This window comes from Myiozetetes cayanensis, unplaced genomic scaffold (genome assembly GCF_022539395.1).
Source record: "Myiozetetes cayanensis isolate MyiCay16 unplaced genomic scaffold, myiCay2020 scf9, whole genome shotgun sequence".
NCBI lineage: Eukaryota > Metazoa > Chordata > Aves > Passeriformes > Tyrannidae > Myiozetetes > Myiozetetes cayanensis.
The window spans coordinates 29129962-29147672 of NW_026088185.1; the positions used below are offsets into that span (position 1 = coordinate 29129962).

The 17711-nt window shown below is 47.9% G+C and overlaps 1 protein-coding gene across 3 annotated transcripts in view; it reads right to left on the bottom strand.

Moving 5' to 3' along the window:
- HEG1 (heart development protein with EGF like domains 1) overlaps nt 1–8479 on the bottom strand; it is a 54864-nt gene extending 46385 nt beyond the window's left edge. For all 3 annotated transcript variants that reach the window (XM_050339744.1, XM_050339743.1, XM_050339745.1), the window contains exon 1: nt 8083–8479. In XM_050339744.1, coding sequence (XP_050195701.1) covers nt 8083–8260 — 178 coding nt within the window. In that variant the 5' untranslated portion in view covers nt 8261–8479. The remainder of the gene's footprint in view (nt 1–8082) is intronic.
- Nucleotides 8480–17711: the final 9232 nt, after the last annotated feature.

The window sequence follows — 17711 nt, forward strand, 5'->3', positions numbered from 1 at the left end:
CCTCATGATCTGGAGGTCCTTGCGGGAATCTAAGGGTGGTTCTGGTAGCAGAAATGACAATGATGTCTGCCTGGTTATAGAGGAAGGAGGTCAAACTGATCCTGTAACAGCCTTTAAAACCTCTGCCATCACAGCTTGCTGAAAAATGCTGAGAAAAACGCCCTAAATGTATGTGTGCAACATGATGTCCTCCGGGAAACCCAGCCCAGGCTGCACCCCTGGGACAGCAGCTAACCCTGCCAAGTTAACCCTTTATGCACAGTTTGCATGCCTTTCTATCAGACCACTTAAAATTCCTCCTCACTCTGTTCCTACTGATTTCAGCTCAGAGCTAAATTAGCTCAGAGTTAAAAAGAAAAGGGTGTTTCCTCCCAAACTTCAGCTGCGAGGTCCTCATTGCCATCAGACCACTGTGTAAAAGGTCCCTCAAACATCTTCGTGTTTGCCTTGGCAACAGAACTGCAAAGGTCATGGCATTTCCAGAGGACTTTTTCCAAACACCAAACTGGGAGTCCAAGATGGGGTGCTCATACAGGAGGGCAAAGGAAAGGACCTAAAGCATTTGGTCCCCTTGTAAGTGACATGGTCATGCTCAAACAACTTAAACTGGCCAGACCACAGTCAGGATGCTGTGAAAGCAATTCTAAAGGTTATCCTAGCTTCATGACCTTGTAAAGAGTGAAAAGGCAGATGGAGCTTGCTTCTCCCAGAAGAGAGTCAATCTACCAAAGTCAAGGTGCTTGCACAAGGTATTTGGACAGCTGGTCAGAAAACAACTGGGTTTGCACCCAGTGTTCCTGCTGTGTTACCCTGCACGTCTCTGCACACCCTCTCTTCTTGCAAAGCAAGACAATGGAGAGGGTCGCACTCCTCCTGCAGATGCATGGGCAGAGCCCTGCAGGCAGGGGTGTCTGAAACAGTCCTTCTGTCTGGACTCAAAAGCCTCAGGAGATCAGCTCTGAGCTAGTGGTATTTTTAAATACACCCAACCTGGGCTTCTTGTGTGACTCCTGGAATTGCAGCTAATGTTTGAAAGGCATTTTTACCTACCACCTCAACAGCCAGGAGGTCTTTTACTACCCCCCTAAGCGATTCTTCTGTAATGACAACTCCAGGAGTTGGGGTTTTAAGGAAAGACAGCCAAATCTTAGGAGGCTCTTGACACAGATCCTGACTTTTGGCAGCAGTGCTCTCTCGCCCACAGCTGAGATGCTGACTGCAGCTTGGGAGATGCTTAAGTAACCAACTGCAAAACTATTTATCAAATGACTCCAAGTCAAGGGCACAGCAGATGCAAAAGCAGATATAATCCTCCTCCAACAGCCCTGCCTGCACAGAAATGGGCAACGGGAAACTGCTCCATCCAAAGCCACAGAGGGACAAGGGGCAGCAGCATGGGAGCAGTAGCAGCTTATAGGATATTACACCCTGGTTTTGCATTTCAGGCACTCTTTAAATTATATTTTTATAGCACATGCATTTCATATTCATTTCTGGAGAGACGAAGTTCCTGAGACAGTCCTGTTTGTCCTCCTACAATGAAACAAATTAGCCTGGAAGGCAGAGACCTCCAAGACAGAAAGTTCCTACAGGTTTTGTGATGACCAGCACTTTACTAGAGAAGGCTCTAGTGAGTGTCGGACCTGGGGAGCTGCTGCACCCAGACCAAGGGCTCAGTCAATGCCCTGGCCATGGGATCCACACACACTTAGCACCCATAGAGCCAAAAATAAACCATGGTACACACTAACGCCACCCACCCTGTGGTGAGCAGAAGAGAACAAACCACAGTTACTGTTCACAGAGTAAATTTCTCAAATGTCTCTCTCTTCCATGAGTTTGCCCAAACACTGACAGCTCTAAAAATGAGCCTCTTTCTCTCCTGGTTTTATACAAACAAGTTTTTGTTGCCAGTGATTGGAAACCTTGCATCATTTTACCTTCCTCTGCTCACCTTGGCTCTGCCTGCCCCTTCTCCAAGTTCTTCAGGACCATGAGTGGCCATCACCCCACCCAGTACACAGCTGAGATAAAAACCCAAATTAACAGCAAAGCAGGGATGTGACCCAAGATCCCAAAATCTGTATTACAAAGCTCACAGTATTCAGATCCTACAAGAGGCCCTCATTTTAAGCAGGAACTGGTTCTTATTCCCTTTTTGCCCTGTTCTCTCCAGAGCACTTCAGCAGACTGGGTCTGACAGCAGCACTACTACAGCACAGGCAACAGCTACGCTAACAGCCTGGAAGAGCTGAGGTTTACAGAGCTTCCTTTACTCAAGGGAACTGCATTTTTCTAAGATTATATTATTACTTGGGCTGGTCGCTCAGTAATGCAACATCATTTCCCTTTTGGGTGGGAAAGTTCTCTCCTTGTCCTCTGATGCAAATGATTTCAGCCTGAAAGGATGAACGCGGACTCTGCATGAACTGTGCCCCTTGCTGAAGCAGCAGGATGTTATATATATAACACCTGGGCATTAAAAAATATACGCCGATGGGTGCGCAAACACAAATCAGCTGTATGTATGCAGAAAAGGGTGAGAGGGAAAGGTTGTCAGATGTGACAAAACCATTTTCTCCTTATAGCACCCACAGACTTCATTCTTTCACAAAGCCTATGCTTGTAGCCCTCCTGTATCTCTTCTGGATGAATATCTCAGCAAATGAACCTCTCGTATTTACAGAAACAGCAAATTACAATGCAAATATCGCAAAACTGCTCAGAGAAATAAAAATTTGAATTTGTAATCAGGTCTGCTGCCACTGAAAATTGGATTCTGCCTTCTGTGCTCAGCCATTCAGGAAAGAGAAAAAAACTCTACTGTATGACCTACATCTTCAATTGAATGTAAATAACAAGGCCTGTGGTTGGGGTATTCAGGCCTCGTGACGAGCTTGCTCACAAGCTACAGACTATGGATTTTGTATCGAACATTGTCAGGGAAATATTCAGAACAACCAACCTTTAATTTGCTTGGAGCACCTTCTGACACTGTGGCTGATCAAGTGCCCCAAAATTTCTCTGTACCATTTCAACAGCAGAAAGATACCAGAACGGGTGCCAGGATCTGGCCATGACTCTTTCCAGAAGAGCTCTGTGTGTATCTGAGTGGATCAGCCCAGATTTAAGCAGTGCTATTTGTCTGCCCAGAGACAACCTGATCCCCTCAGACCCTCCTCGCTCCCCATACCATAGAATCTCTCTTGAAACTACTTGGGAAAGGAAATCTAGAATCCAGAGGGTTTACACTGGCTATCTATGATCCATCCAGCACCATTTGCTCTGGAGGTATTTCACAGGTGGCAGCCCTGCCTGGAAAACCCAATGCATGTCAGGAGCAGCTGGGCTGGCCTCAGCTCAGACAGAGGCAGAAAGGCAGCATTTCTGTGCTGCAAAAAGGCAGTAGGCTGAGCCACAGCTGAGCCCTGCCACTCTGTACCTATACTTGCTTTGGAAATGGTACATAGCTCCCATCAGTGGGGAAAGCACAGCGCCAGCCAGTAGGTCTTTCCAGCAGAGACTCCAGAAGAGTCACAGACGTTGGTGGTGCCTTAATCTCTACACCACAGCACTGAAACTGTCACTATACTGACAGGTTTTACTGCCTTGATTATGTTGTTAATTGACATAGTTCTTTTTTCTGTTGGGGTTCTTTTATTAGCTTGGATGAATGCTTCACTAAAACAATCGCAACCGGGCTGATGCTACCAAGTTTTAAGTTTTATGTTTTGGATGCACAGGCACAGTCCCAGTCTCAGCGGCATCCATTTGTTTTGCACTATAACCACCAAGACCAAAAGCCTTTCTAACCTGGCACCATATGCCCTCTGCTAAATGAGCATAATCCTCTGCCACCTCCGAGAGATGAGATGGTGATGGAGCCATCAGCCTCAGCAGCTGTGACATGCCCCCTGCAGATGAGCAGGATAGGGAGAAAGGAGGATGGAGCACAGAACAGCTTGGGAGTTCCATCACAGAGGGTTTCTGACTGCCAGCCCAAAAACTGGTATCTGTAAGAGCAAGTAAAGGAAACAAATTGTCTCAGAAACCCCACGCTACCCTAAACGCCTCAGTATCTGCAACTTTTCATACTGAAAAGAATATTTGCTGAGGAAGGCACCCCTGCACCAGTAAGGCTGGCATCAGCCCCTGCAGACATGGCAGAAACTGCCCATATCCCTCGTCCTCCTGGCCACGAGAAAAACTTAAAGCAAGTTAAATTATCCCTTCAAAGCAGTGACGGCTTCTGGAGCAGCACACGCTGCAAACAACTGATGAACAGGCATGGGCTGGTGCTGGTGGTTTGGTACTGGGAAATTAAACTTTGTGCAGAGCCCAATACCTCTCTAGCTACAGCAGCTCTCCCCTTACCCACTGTGCCCTGCTCACAGCTCAGCACGCACGTTCACTGTGCAGGGAGGGGTAAATCAATACGCATCACTGTGTGCTCCCTGACAGCCAGGTTACACAATTATCTCTCAGACCATATTCATTTAGCACTTAAATATCGCACAAAGTGCTTCCACAGATTGATGTGAACCCAGCTGGTCAGTGCATGACCCTTGCTACCTTCTGGGGCTTGGGATGGGAAACAAGCAGAAAAGATAATCTCTAATCTCCCTCCTTTTCTGAAGTACCTTTTTTTCCTTCTCATTTCTTTTTTGCTTTTAATTATGTACCCCAAAGGAGCAGAGCTAAATCCATACAACCCCAGGGACTTCACGTTCACAGCACACCAACCAAATAGACTTACAGCTCATAGAGGAGCAGCGAAGATGCCCAACACAGGAAAACCCTGCAGCCTTTTGATAGTGATGCAGAGGCGTGGGAGGTAATCCCTCCTTGTCCCTGCACCACAGGGGTAGGAAGCATCATTCCTGCAACACCCACAGTCACCTGAAATTGCACCAAAGCTAGACAGCAGCATCTTACACCCCTCTGCATCCATGTGACTGCAGGCAGAGCCAGGCCTCTGCACCCCAGGAGCAACAAAATACATACTGCGAAATGTGAGGAAGGTTTGGAGGCAACATACTTTTGTGCAAACAAGCATTGTCAGCATCTTCTTCCCTCACATCTAAATTTGCTTCTTCCTCACACAGAAAGTTTCAGAAGCAAGTTAAAAAATACATAAATAAATACAGATTATTCATCCCCTCTAAGAGTGTTGGAAAGTGTCTCCCAGCAGCCAGCCTAAATCTCTGCTGCAAGCAAAGATGGTTCCTTTTCAGGTGATTTCACACCTTATTTCCGGCGCTTTCGCCAGGGAAACTGCAAAGAAAAGTGGCAGTTGGCATGGGAAAGAGGAAAGATGGACAGAAGGACAGACACAGATGGCAGAAAAGCAGATCAGCTTCTCAGGGCAAGCCCATTGCCAGCAGCTACATGCGGTGCTGGACACAGTGGCAGGGCACCCGTGTGGGTCAGAAGTAACAGGAAAAGAGACTCTGCAGAAAAAGGGGGCAATCCCAGCCATAGGGACTTTGTCAGGAGTCAGTAACACCTCTGCTGTCCTTATGGCGTTGCTGGAATTATTCCCATTTCACAGGTGGGAAACCTGGAATACAGAGACCTGCAGGAGGACAGAGATTGTAACCAAACCCTCACCTGCCCAAGGCTGGCGGCAGACAGTGCCCTTTGGTTTGACTGACACCCGTGTGAAGTAGTTGCCAGGAGGGATTTCATGCAGGATTTTGACAATATTTTAACTTTACTATCATCAGCTTTCTTGCTTCCTAGTTTGTCTATTATTTTTTCCTGTGTTCTTTTCCCTGGGTTCAGACTGTATTTTAAACACAGGCAAAAGCCATCTGTCCTCATCTCTCCACCAGACAAGGGTCTGGCAGGGAGGGCGGCAGATGCAGACTGAAGCACAGGCTGGCCAGGAAGGCAGCGAGGCTCTGAGGGCAGTCCTGCTCCCTTTCTTCATGCTTTGTGAGAGACTCAAAAGCCCCATTTCTACACCCACTGTCTCACCATCTGCTCACTAAGCCCTGCCTGAGAAAGGGCTATTGCCTCCCAGTCTCAGACAGTTTCAAAGGGAGATGCAATCTTCATTTCCACGTAGTGCTGGGGTGATGGGTTCACAAGAAATGCTCCCCCCCAACCCCCTGCTTCAAGTGTTTTCAAAGGTGGAAAATGTCTCCAGAGGGGCAGGAGCAGTGGTGAGACAAACAGGGATTTCTCAAGCACCTACAGCTCAACCTGAGAGTGATTCAGGAGATTCCCCCAGCCTGCTCCCATAACACCAAACAATTCCCTTTGACTGACAGGCATAGAGCTGGAGCTAACAGCAAGTGAATCGCAGCTGTCAGGACCCAGCGTAATTCATGATGCCGTTTGCTGGGGAGAGAGCTACTGCTGGGCTATTTATCACTCCTTCACGATGCATCCCCTGTTCCTTCTGGATGGGGCTGCCATAATTCACGAGCACCTGTAGCTGCTGAGCACTAGCTGCACGGAGCAAAGCCACCACCACTGAGCCGGGCAGCCAGACGCTGGTAGCCTGACAAATGGATTTTCCAGCATGTGGACAGATAGTTGAGCTTTTCAGACTCCTAACAAAGGAAATGCATTCCTCCGCTGACTCTCAGGAGTCATCAAGGTCACAGGAAAAGATGCCAGATCGAAAGCTGAGATGAAATTAAATATTTTTTTCTGTCCACCGAGGAATTTGTGCAGCTCTCATCGAATAATCAGGGAGCACTTTGCTGGCAAGTTGCAGAGTTTATTTTCACAAGATTTGTAGCAGGTAAGAAGACAGCATTATTCTCTCCCAGTTTGGAGGGCAAACTGATAGTTGGAGTAGCACAAAGAAGTGGCTGTGCTGGGAACAGACCCAAATCTCCTTCATTTCAAGGCAGTATCCTAGTCACCAAGATGCTCTCACACAAACACTGCTAGTTAAGAGCTTTATCATCCACTGCAGGGTACATTCCACCTGATATCCCCAACTGTACATTTTGTCTAGTGTGGATACATCCTACAAAGATGCACCTTGGGTTTGTGAAGAAAACTGAAATGTTATGAATGTAGATTTGTCACATTTCCTGAAATTGTACAGCTCCATGCAACTAAACTTAACCCCAAGTACCAAAGCATGATAAATAAAAGATGAAATTTGACAGTCCAGCTCAGGCAAGTGATCAATCCTAAAACCTACTTAAAACTTGCTTAGGACTAATTTGACATATTGGATTTTTTATACCACCTGCAGATACCCACCACTTTCCAAACTCATTGAGAATTAGTAATCCTTAGAGCTATGTGTCCTTTTCAGTGAGCCAGTTTACTGAGTGACACTTGAAATGAACCCAGCTTGTTCTGGGAAAAATATGGTTTATCCTGTACTGAAACCAAATTCAGCACAATTTGCAAAGCATGAACCTAATCATTGTTCCTGATAACTACACTGTAGATGTAGCATGCAAAGAAAAACGTGACTTTATACATGACTAATCTGACAGTCTCTAGGAGACAGAGAGAGAGAGGGTATTTATAGAGAGCTGATAACATCTGTCCCCACACCTGGATGTGGGTCAGCACCTAAGGTGAGATGAGGGCATGTCTGGAGACAAGCAGAAGGCAAAGGCAAACCCTGAAGACCACCTCCAAGAGCTACCAATTTCCCACCTGGGAAGTGGGTAGAGAGTGTTGATAGTACTCCTGGTATGGCCCAAAACCCTTCTCAAGTTCCTCTGTGAAGTTTCCACCACTCACCTTCCAGTCAGTCCACGCAGCTACAACGTGGTTACACTTTCCCACTCACGACTCCCATCCCAAACCTTCACCCACTGAAGCAGTTGACTGTAGCACGATGAGCTGGGCAAGGTTAAAAAGGGAAAGGTATTTGGGGTGCGGTGGGATGGTACTGGTGTTACATTTCGCAGCTGAATGAGCTCTGGGTGATGCCGGGATGCTCAGCAGCCGTGGTGCGGCAGAGGATTCGCGGGGTCCCACGCCCCGAGAGACCTGCACGGTGTGGGACCCCACACACGCTCCGCTGCACCGCGACTGCTGCCGGGATGAAATCCCGTCCCTACCCCATCCCTATCGCCATCCCCATCGCGGGGCACTTACCCGGGCTGTCGGCTTGTCCCGCGGCGGGAGGCGAGCAAGGGCGGCCGAGTCGGTTTCGGGACGGAGGAGGAGGAGGAGGAGAAAGACGCCGTGGGGAAGCGAGGGGCAGCGACCCGGCGGGTGGGACCGGGACCAGCCCCAAGCCCAGCAGCAGCAGCAGGGTGCAGGCTGCCGGCATGGCGCTGGGGGTGGATGGAAGGGGAGGCGGGGCAGGGGGTGGTTGTTCACATACCCGGAGCGGGGCAATGAATAACCACGTAAATAGCGATTTTTAAGGGATTCCCGCTGCCCCCCCCCAGGGCGGCGCCTTAAAAGTGCGGGGTGCCCATGGCGGAGGGGGCGAGGGGGGGGCCCGGCCGGCAGCGGCAGCAGCCTGCGGCCAAGTGCCGGCGCCCGAAAGTAAAAGGGCAGGCGGCGGAGGCTCCTCCTCGAGCCTGACATCACCCAGCCGCGGCTCGGCTCGGCTCGGCATGGCCCGGCTCCCACGGCCCCCAACCCCGGCCCGGCCCGGCCCCCAGTGGCCGCCCCCTCCCGCCCCGCGCAGCCGTCGGGCCGCCCGTTCCCTCGCCCGGCTGGCTGCAGCATCGGTAATGAAAATAATAATAACAACAATAACAACAATAATCATACTTGAAATTACGTTTCTTTTTTACTTTTACTTTGTTTCTCCTGCTGCATCTCCCAGCCGCGCCGGGAGAGCAGGACCCCCCTGCCCACCGCCCCCCCAGCCCCCGAGGAGGTGCCGCAGCGACATCGGGACCGCGCGTAGGTGCGGGCAGCGCGCAGGTCCCGCACCCGCGCAGCGGCACCGGCGGGACACGGCCGGTCACCCCCCCGCTCCCGCGCTCGATAGCCCCAAACTTAATTCCCATCGAAGCCAAGTCCTTGCCAAGTAACTTCAACCCTTTTCTTGTTTATGAAGCTGACCCGCTCCCTTTTAAATGCTTCAGAAGCAGCGTTTGAGGCTGCAACTTCTTGTAGCCGTGAATTTCCCAGGCCGGGCTGTACGGCAGGCAAAGGATTTCCCTTCATTGTTCTGAAATTCCCCTTCATAACTTCATGCTCCTGGTTCTGCGAGAGAGCACGCCACGGAGCAGTGGGTTGGGCTTTGCCCGAGCTGCCGACATCCCCATGCGCCAGGTTTAGGGTACTCGCTGAGCTCCCTCTCCCCAGGGAACCCCTGGGCAGCCTCTCCTCTCCAGTCGTTCCTGGGCCCTGTGCTTTCCCTCGAGTTAGTTCAGAATCAGACTTCATTTCCATAAACCGAGTAGAATCCGACCTTTCAGAGGGGAGTGACAAGTGACAACACATGGCATTCAGACAGCTGCAGCCTCGAACAAGACTGGGGTCTGGTCCACAGCCCCCCGCTTCGCCATTCACCAAAAGCAGAAGGCGATGGTGATGAGCACAAACTCTCCTGAAAGCCTCTTTCCACCCGAGAGGTGGCACTGATGAGCCCACACCAGCATGTTAATGGCACTGGCTTTACCCCAACACAGGACTTGCTCTCTGGTGCTCCTGTGCTTTTCTCCTCACACAAGGGTGTTTTTTCCACACCTTTCCACACCACTTCACCATGAAGCACACTCAGAAATCCTCACTCTGGTCCTTGAATAATCAGGGATGAAAGCCCTGGGAAAGGCCACCTTTGAGGCATCCCTCTATCAACCTGCCCTCTAGTCTACTACAGCTTTTGACATCTCCTTGCTTCAAATTTGCTTAAACTCAAGGAACAAGTCAAGCCAATGTCACTTTGGGACACAAAGCGCAAACCAATCATGATTATGCTTTAAGCATACAAGTAACCATCCCAATCCTGGCAAATGGGGTGACCTGAGTGACCCAGAATCCAAAGGCAATCACCATCAAGGAGCACGCTCCACAGAAGATATCTTTAGGCTCCTTCAGCCTGTGCCAATGTATTTACACATTCTATATGGAATAGGTTGTGCAAAACAAGGCTTCATTCTTGATAAGATAGAGAGACCAATACACAGCTAAGTAATATGCCATCATGGGGCTGAGTTAAGGCTCAGGGGAAGAGCTTGAAATATTTTGATACTTTGGGAGATGATGCAGGGAGCTCAGAGCAGCAGCTCCAACACTGGGGGATACCTTTATACATGAAATGCAGGACTCGCCGCTACCAATTCCTCAGGTAGTAAGTAATACCCATAATAAATATGATTCATCAGAAAGTTTTGTTAGTCCCTGGAATGAAAGCCTTGCAACCAGCATATGTTTCCTACACCTCTTAACTGTGCAATACAGGGAGGCAGCAGAGGCACAGAAACCTCTGTAAGGCCGACAATACACCCTCAGGGCTGCAGAGGGCAAATAAAAGCCAAACCTGGCCCTGGTATGAAATGGATGCTCTCCTGTCCACTTACTCTCAGTCCCTATGGCCCTAACACTAAGCCTAGAGCTCACATCCCTTTTCCCTCACCTTACCAAGAGACTTCCCAAACATCTAAGCCACTTAGTAGCTCCCCGCTCTTATTGCATCCTTCCAAGCTGTAAATCCAACAAGCAGAAAACATGGTATCAAATGCTTTTCCAAAAAGGTCTCAATAAATTCTTCCTGCTGTTTCAGCCAACAGGCACATGAAGAGCAATGGCAGATGCAGGCAAATGCAAAACAAACACTGCTGAAAGAACAACCCATGTCCATATTAAATGGCTCCATCTCACCATGCCTGTTTGGTGCACCCATAGCACAACCCACCATGCCATGCTACTGGCTATAAAAGCAGTGAAGACTTGGATTAACCCCCTCTGGGAAGGTGGAAAGGGGGTAGCCAATGTCCTCTCCAAAAGTGCCATTAAACCTGCCTGACCTGCCCCAACACTGCATTTCTGAACCAAACAGGGCACTTGTAACCATGACAGGGGTGACCAGCTGGACCCTATGCCCATATGCACTAGGAAGCACTAGGAAACATCAACAAAAGAGCCCTGTGCTGCCCTTGAACCAGCCACATCCTGTCAGAGCTTAATATAAATGGGAAAACAGCATGGAGCCAGGGAATGACCATTGCAGCCTCTGAAACACATGGCAGTGGTGAGGCTGCTGCCAGCCCCAGCAAAAGCCCCACAGTGTGAACCCATGTGCCTAAACCAGTACGTACCATCAGAAGATAATCTCTCTCCTCTCTCCATCATGGTTCCAGTCACGAGCAGCACATTGTTCACAAGCACCTGGAAAGGAAGCGCCGATATTCAGGCAGTTAGAGACTTCACAAATACAGTCCCTTCCCCCATGGGTGCCTGATTTGCCAAGGTGTAGTGCCTGTAAATTTAAAGCTACTGTGTTTTTCTGCCATCTTACTTTTATTCCTACCTTCACGGTTTCACAAGGAACATCCCTGCATTGAAGGCGCCAATTTATGACTGATATTTTTGAGCTCCAGCTCCAACAGCCACATGAAAACATCAGGAAAAAAAACCCTCACTTTTTTTTTTTTTTTTTCCCCAAAGTGGGTATTGTTTTATCCATTGGAGCTGTAGAGAGTAGTGTGGGTGGGATACCAACCCCACCACCCGTGCCCACTTTAGACACCCTCCTGGGAGGCCCAGGAAGGAGCATCAGTGGTGCTGTGCTGCAGCAGGATGAAGGTGTATGTGTGGAACATGAATGCTCAGTGAAGGCCACCAGCACTTGGCTTTTCCCTGTATGGTGCTGGAGTTGTTTATCCCTGTGGCATGACTGCACGCTCCGCTGCCACATCCCGCTAATACTGGTTACTGGACAGCTCCAGGCCGACACTGCTCCCCTCTCTCCTTGAGAGCAGAAACTAATAGGAGATTTAAATGCATGAAATCATGTCTGAGGAGCCAGATGGGCCAGGCAGAGCCTGATGTAAAATAATGCCACAGCATCCTCCTTCAAGAGGCTGTGACCTCAAACATCTCTCCGAATTATGTATCAAATTGATTTACCGCTTCCATCTGAAAGCAAACAATACATTCCACACACAGCAAAGGAGCTAAAAACAATCTCATCAACATAGGAAGCCTCTAACAAAACTATATATAAAATATGATTGATATTGATTTATTGAAACCCACCCATCACCTTGTTTTGGGGGAGGAAAAACACAGCATGTTTTTATTTCACCTTGGTTTCTACTGTCCAAATTGAGGGGTTAGAGACACGTGACCGAATTTGATGGGTTCTACATTGTTTTGGTCTGAAATCACTAAAAACCACAGGAGTCTGTACAGAAGAGGCATCTCTGTAGCACTTGGTCAGGTGCTGGACAGTGACCCGTCCCTTCTCTCTGGTTCCGTAGGAGCCTTTCACGGCCCTGGCCAATGTCATGAAACTCCTGCAGCTCCCTTGAAACTCATCCCAGATCTGTCCAAAACTTGGATCAGGCTCATAAACCTCAGACAAGTTTTAAGCTGATGATGAATTAAGGTACAAAGTGAATATTTTCTCCTCCTGGAATTTGTTATTAAAAGCCCTGAGTTTCCGAAGTGGACAAATAGTTCCTAACTGAGTAATTAATTACCTTCCCATCTCCTCTCAATGCCACAAGCCATCCATTAATGGATACCAATCATCCAAAAGGCACTTAATACCTGACCATTTTTCTTTAGATTTTGGGGGTGGTGGTATTTTATTGATTTGTTTTAACAAGAACTGCTTGCCTTGTACCTCTATTTGAAGCAGCTTGTTCCAGACACTTGACATTTGGAGGTCAGGATGGATACGGGTCTTGTGATCTCTCTTCATCCCTCACAGAAAAATACACAACTTGAAATGATGTTGCATTTTGAATCCTGTCATTGGAAATAAATCCCTTGTTTTCTGGGGGGAAAATAAATAAATCAGCTGTTCAAATCTATCTGGGAGGAAGCAATTCTAAATTTCTGATTTATTTCTTTTAGGACCCTTTTCAGCCAGCCCTGGTTTGGAGCACATCAAGAAAAACCCAGACATTTTGGAGCTGAACAAAACACTTAGAGCAGCACCCTTAAATCCAGAAAGAAGCCCCCAGTCAAATTTGATGCTTGAATCCAATAAAGTTACAGGTGGTCTCCTTGACCACTCAGTTTCTGGGAGCACCCGTACTTCTCCTCACTCTTGCACAAGAGGGACAAATCCCAGGTATGAGCAAAAAAAGCATGAGGGATATAAGCATAAAAATTATGTGAAAAAAAGGCAGGAGGAGCAGAAAGCAGAAAAGGAAGGAGCCTCTCTTGTGCCGCACAGGTTTTAAAGTGATTTATTTTTAGCCTGCAGTTTGCTGCTAGAGCCTCTCATCCATAGCTTTTAAGGCAGTTACTGCTGAGGTCTCACCTTGTCTTAGGTTTAAGTGATGCTACGGCAAATCTGGGTCGCAGCACCACAGCACTGCGGAATATAACAAGTCCATTATATACCATTTTTGTATGGAGTTAGCAAATTTATAGATTGCCTACAAAATCTTCTCTCTTTTATCCCTGTAATTGCCTTTCCTAAAATTCACCAGGCAAGGACAATAATTCAAATAATCTCCGTTTCCCACTAACCTAAATGTTAATCCTGGGCTGGCTCCTGTGCTTCAGCAAAACTCTTCTGACCTTGCAGGTGTAAGTATGATGCTGTTTAAGAAACTCCCCCTGTCTGAATCAGAGGCACATGGGCAAGAGAATACCAGCTTATGGGGCACAGAGAGCCACCCCCTGCCTAAATTCATCCATGCGCAGGAGCAGCATTTCATATTTTGTCACCCTTCAACACTGTGGTCACAACTGTCTGCTATGAATAGGTGACCATGGCCAGGTGTTTGATATTTTGGCCACCATACACAACAAAGACCATCCAAAGAAACCCAAACCTGATCATGAGAAGCCATGAGGAGAGAAAAAAAAAAAAAAAAAGACAAGTTTGAGCTAAGATGGATTTAAGGAGCGTGATTCATCCTCCCTGTGCAGACTCCTAATGGGACACAATCCAGCTGGATGACAATTTATACCAACTGAGGAGCTGTCTCCTAATGCCAATATCACAATAAAACTTCAATTTTCTTCTGCCCATTCTTAGTCCTGACTATTTGTGGTGCAAGTTTTTTGAGGCAGAACATTCTGATTTCAGGACCTGCTTAGAGCTGAGGGATCACAAATGCAGCATGAGCTTCTAGGCAATACTGCAAGGCAAGTAATAAAATATTTACCCTCAACTGCCTTCTATACTTGTATGCTCTGCAAAGGAAACCATCAAAAGTAGTCACCAATTTACAGTTGGAATCTTCAAAAGGAACAAAACCGAGCTGCCATATCCACATCTGTCTCACAACCATGTTTTCACCCCTTGACCCACTGCAGAACATTTTAATTTCTTACATAATAATAACAAAAAAATCAAATTTCAAACCCAAAGGAAAATAATTATAGATGACAAAATGGTTATGTGGCTTAGAAAACAGGAAGGGCTTTCCACAATGACATTAACGAAGCTGCAACCTTGACATATAACAGGACATATGATGCTCAGAGTTGGGTCCCAAACTCACCTTCAAGGAACCTGAAGTTTCATGAAAGCCTCAGCATGTGGAGGCACAGCTTGGCTCTCAGGTGGGTGAAAGTGGCACATTACCACTCACAGAAGCAATCCCCACCTACATTTCTTCCCTTCAGCCACTTAACATGAAGCTAATAAACTCCTACCCCCTAACTTCACCTTTTTTTTTTTTTTTTGAGAGTGCTACCAAAGCTACAGCCATTTTTGACATGACACCACGATCTTTAGCTGTACAACTGCTTTCTTTCTGGCTTGCTGGAAAAGCTTCCTTGATGTGCAAAGCCCTGCATACCCATAGGGCCTGAACTCGTAGAGTCTCCAATGATACCCAGAACGTGGTGTGGGACTACTGGTGCTAAAACGAGGCTTCCTGCCACTCTTACCATTAGCATTCTCCAGGAAAGATTAGCATGTCCCTTTCCAAGCATTAAACAGGAAAGTTGTTATGCTCATAACGTGTAAAGGCAGCGAGGAAATCAGCCCTGTGCGCTGCACCTCTCCCTTGCGGTTACGAGAGGAGGGAAGGACCAGTGCCTGTACTTACCAGGTGGTGGAGGGAGCTGGTTCCTGCTGCAGTGGTAGTGCCAGTGGAGAGGTGGCAGAGTTTCTCCAGCAGCAGCACGTGGAGCCCAATGACCAGAAACCCCTGGAACAGTGTGCTCTGCAGAGCATCTCCTCCGCTGCCAGGTCCCAGGAGCAGCAATTGCCATCCAGTGCCAATACCAGCCCTGCCATTGCCTTTTTCCAGAAATACCAAGGCACAATCCATCCCTGCACCCCAGATATTCCCTCACCAGGCCCCTGCACAGCAGAGCACGGTGCCTTCCTCTGGCTGCCAGCAGAGGCTTCACCAGCCCACAAACACAACTGAAATTGTTCCAGAGGATGCTCAGATGGAAAGGGCTGCTGGATATTGGTGGCAGAAGGGGACAGCTGCTGCATACTTACTCAGCTGAAGGCAAAGCTGTAGGGCCTCTTCCCAGTACTGCTAGACCAAGGAAGACACTGTTTGTATTTCTGGCCCACCACATCCCAGTTTTGGCGATGAACAGGTACTGCAGTGTTGGAGAGGCAAACACTCTCCACCAAGTAATCTGGTTACATCCTGTGCATCTCCTCAGCCAGTGAGGTACACAGCCAAGGGGCCTTTCCCCACCCTCCCTCTCTATCTCCTGACTGATGTCTTATTTTAAGAAGGGAAATAAAGCTTTTAGTAGCTAACAAAGAAGTTACCTAGGAATTTCTGCCCATTAATCCCTTCGTGTCATGCTCTGGGGTTTTCTTTTGTTCAAGCTACAGAGAAATGCAGGGCTGGGCATTCCTCAACCTGGAAGGAAAGGCACCACGCATGTGACTGGACTTCATGAAATGCAAGATTTTACAGTAACAGCATTATGGTTGGGTATGAAACTGCAACAGAGAGTGTGTCCAGCACCACACAGCTTGCCAGCAGTGGTCAGCACCAAGGAGTGTTCAAAGTCTGCACAACAGCAGTATCTGCAAAGTCAAGGGTGATACAAGCACAGGGAAGGCTCCCTGGAGCCACTGGCCCCAGGAAACCCAGGGGAAGCTTCAACACTGAGCCACATCCACACAACAGATCCAGACTCTTTGGAAACCAACAAAACCAGCAAAATGCAATGGAAGGGAGGAACCCTGGAAAGAGTGTTTCCAACACTGAATGACTGACTTGAGGTGGCTCAGAGCTGGTCACACAAACACAACTTCCTTTGTGTCTCTATTAAGAGATAATTAACCTTAAAAACACTTAGTAAAAAACCTGCGACCTTGAAAAATGAGTGCACTCTCTGCAGTGTGCCAGAGTGGCTCTTTTCCTCAAGTCAGCAGAAAGCCTCCTGTTCTTCCCTCTGTGAGAAAACTGGAAGAGCTAAAGCTGCAGCTGGGCCAGACGGTGAGATGGGATGGAGCATCCCCCCCCCCCCACCTGGTAACACCAGGGCACCGAGCACAGGTAAACAGAACGGTGCTCAGAGGCATTGAATGTGCCCAGAGAAAGCATAGAGAGGAGTTCCCGGAGTCTCAAGGTTTTATTGCACAGGAGAAATAAATAATCTAAAGGCTAAAATTACCAGAGATGAAACAAAGTGAAAGGCAGTGATTTCCCTCTCCTTGTAAATGCCAAGTTACAACAGCTCATGCCTCTGTGGGTCCCTGCCAGGATGGATGCCTGCAGGCAGAACAGTGCTCAATGGAGGGTTTTTTCCCTGAGGAGCAGAAGCAACAGTGATGGGAGGTCCAGATAAAATCTCACCCCACCCCATAGCCAGTGCCCATCAACCCTAAGATGTATTTTGGAAATCCTGTAGCACTCCTAGCTGATCTTCCCACATCCCAAATCATGGCAGCAGGAGAAATGGCTCATTCTGGAAGCTCACTATGGGCTGGACTTTAAGCAAAATAACCAAAGATGAGGCTAAACTTATTTTGTTAAAGCACTTCTGAATCATCTGTCCCTTCAGCCAGGAGATGCTCCATGTGGGTGCAGTTATGTTGTCAGGTCTCAGATTTCATATCAGCAAGCATGTGGGAAATCACTATGGACAGCTTCTAAGACATCATTTCACAGTTATAGGGAAGAGGTCATTATTCTGCATTACTGCATTTAAATGTGCAATTTCAGTTGTGAATACACTTCATAATCTCCTTGCACTTGCCACTGATTCTGGCCTATTGTCTAATGCCTTAAAGTACTTTCTAAGACCTTGGTAATTGAAATGCTGAGGTAGAAAATTACTGTATTACAAGCAGGGAAATTCACGCCGAGAGGAGAAGTGAATTGACCTGGAAGGTCACATCTATCTCTGGCACAGCTGGGAGGTGGGCCCCGGCTCCTGCTGCCGAGGTCACCACTCCCAGGCACAAAGCGTCCCTAGTCACCCAGAGGACATCTGAAATTGGGTGCTGTAAGCTTTTATAGTGGCAACAGATCTTTAGACCTCAATAGGGCTTATAATTGAATTCTTTTAAAGGGTTATATTGTCCTCAGAAACTCATCACTTCCTCGGACTGGCCCTTTCATTTCCAATTTTCCCCTCATTTTGGGTAAGATTTGAAGCCCAGCAGTGTTGTAGTTTGCATAAACAAACAAGCTTCAAATACA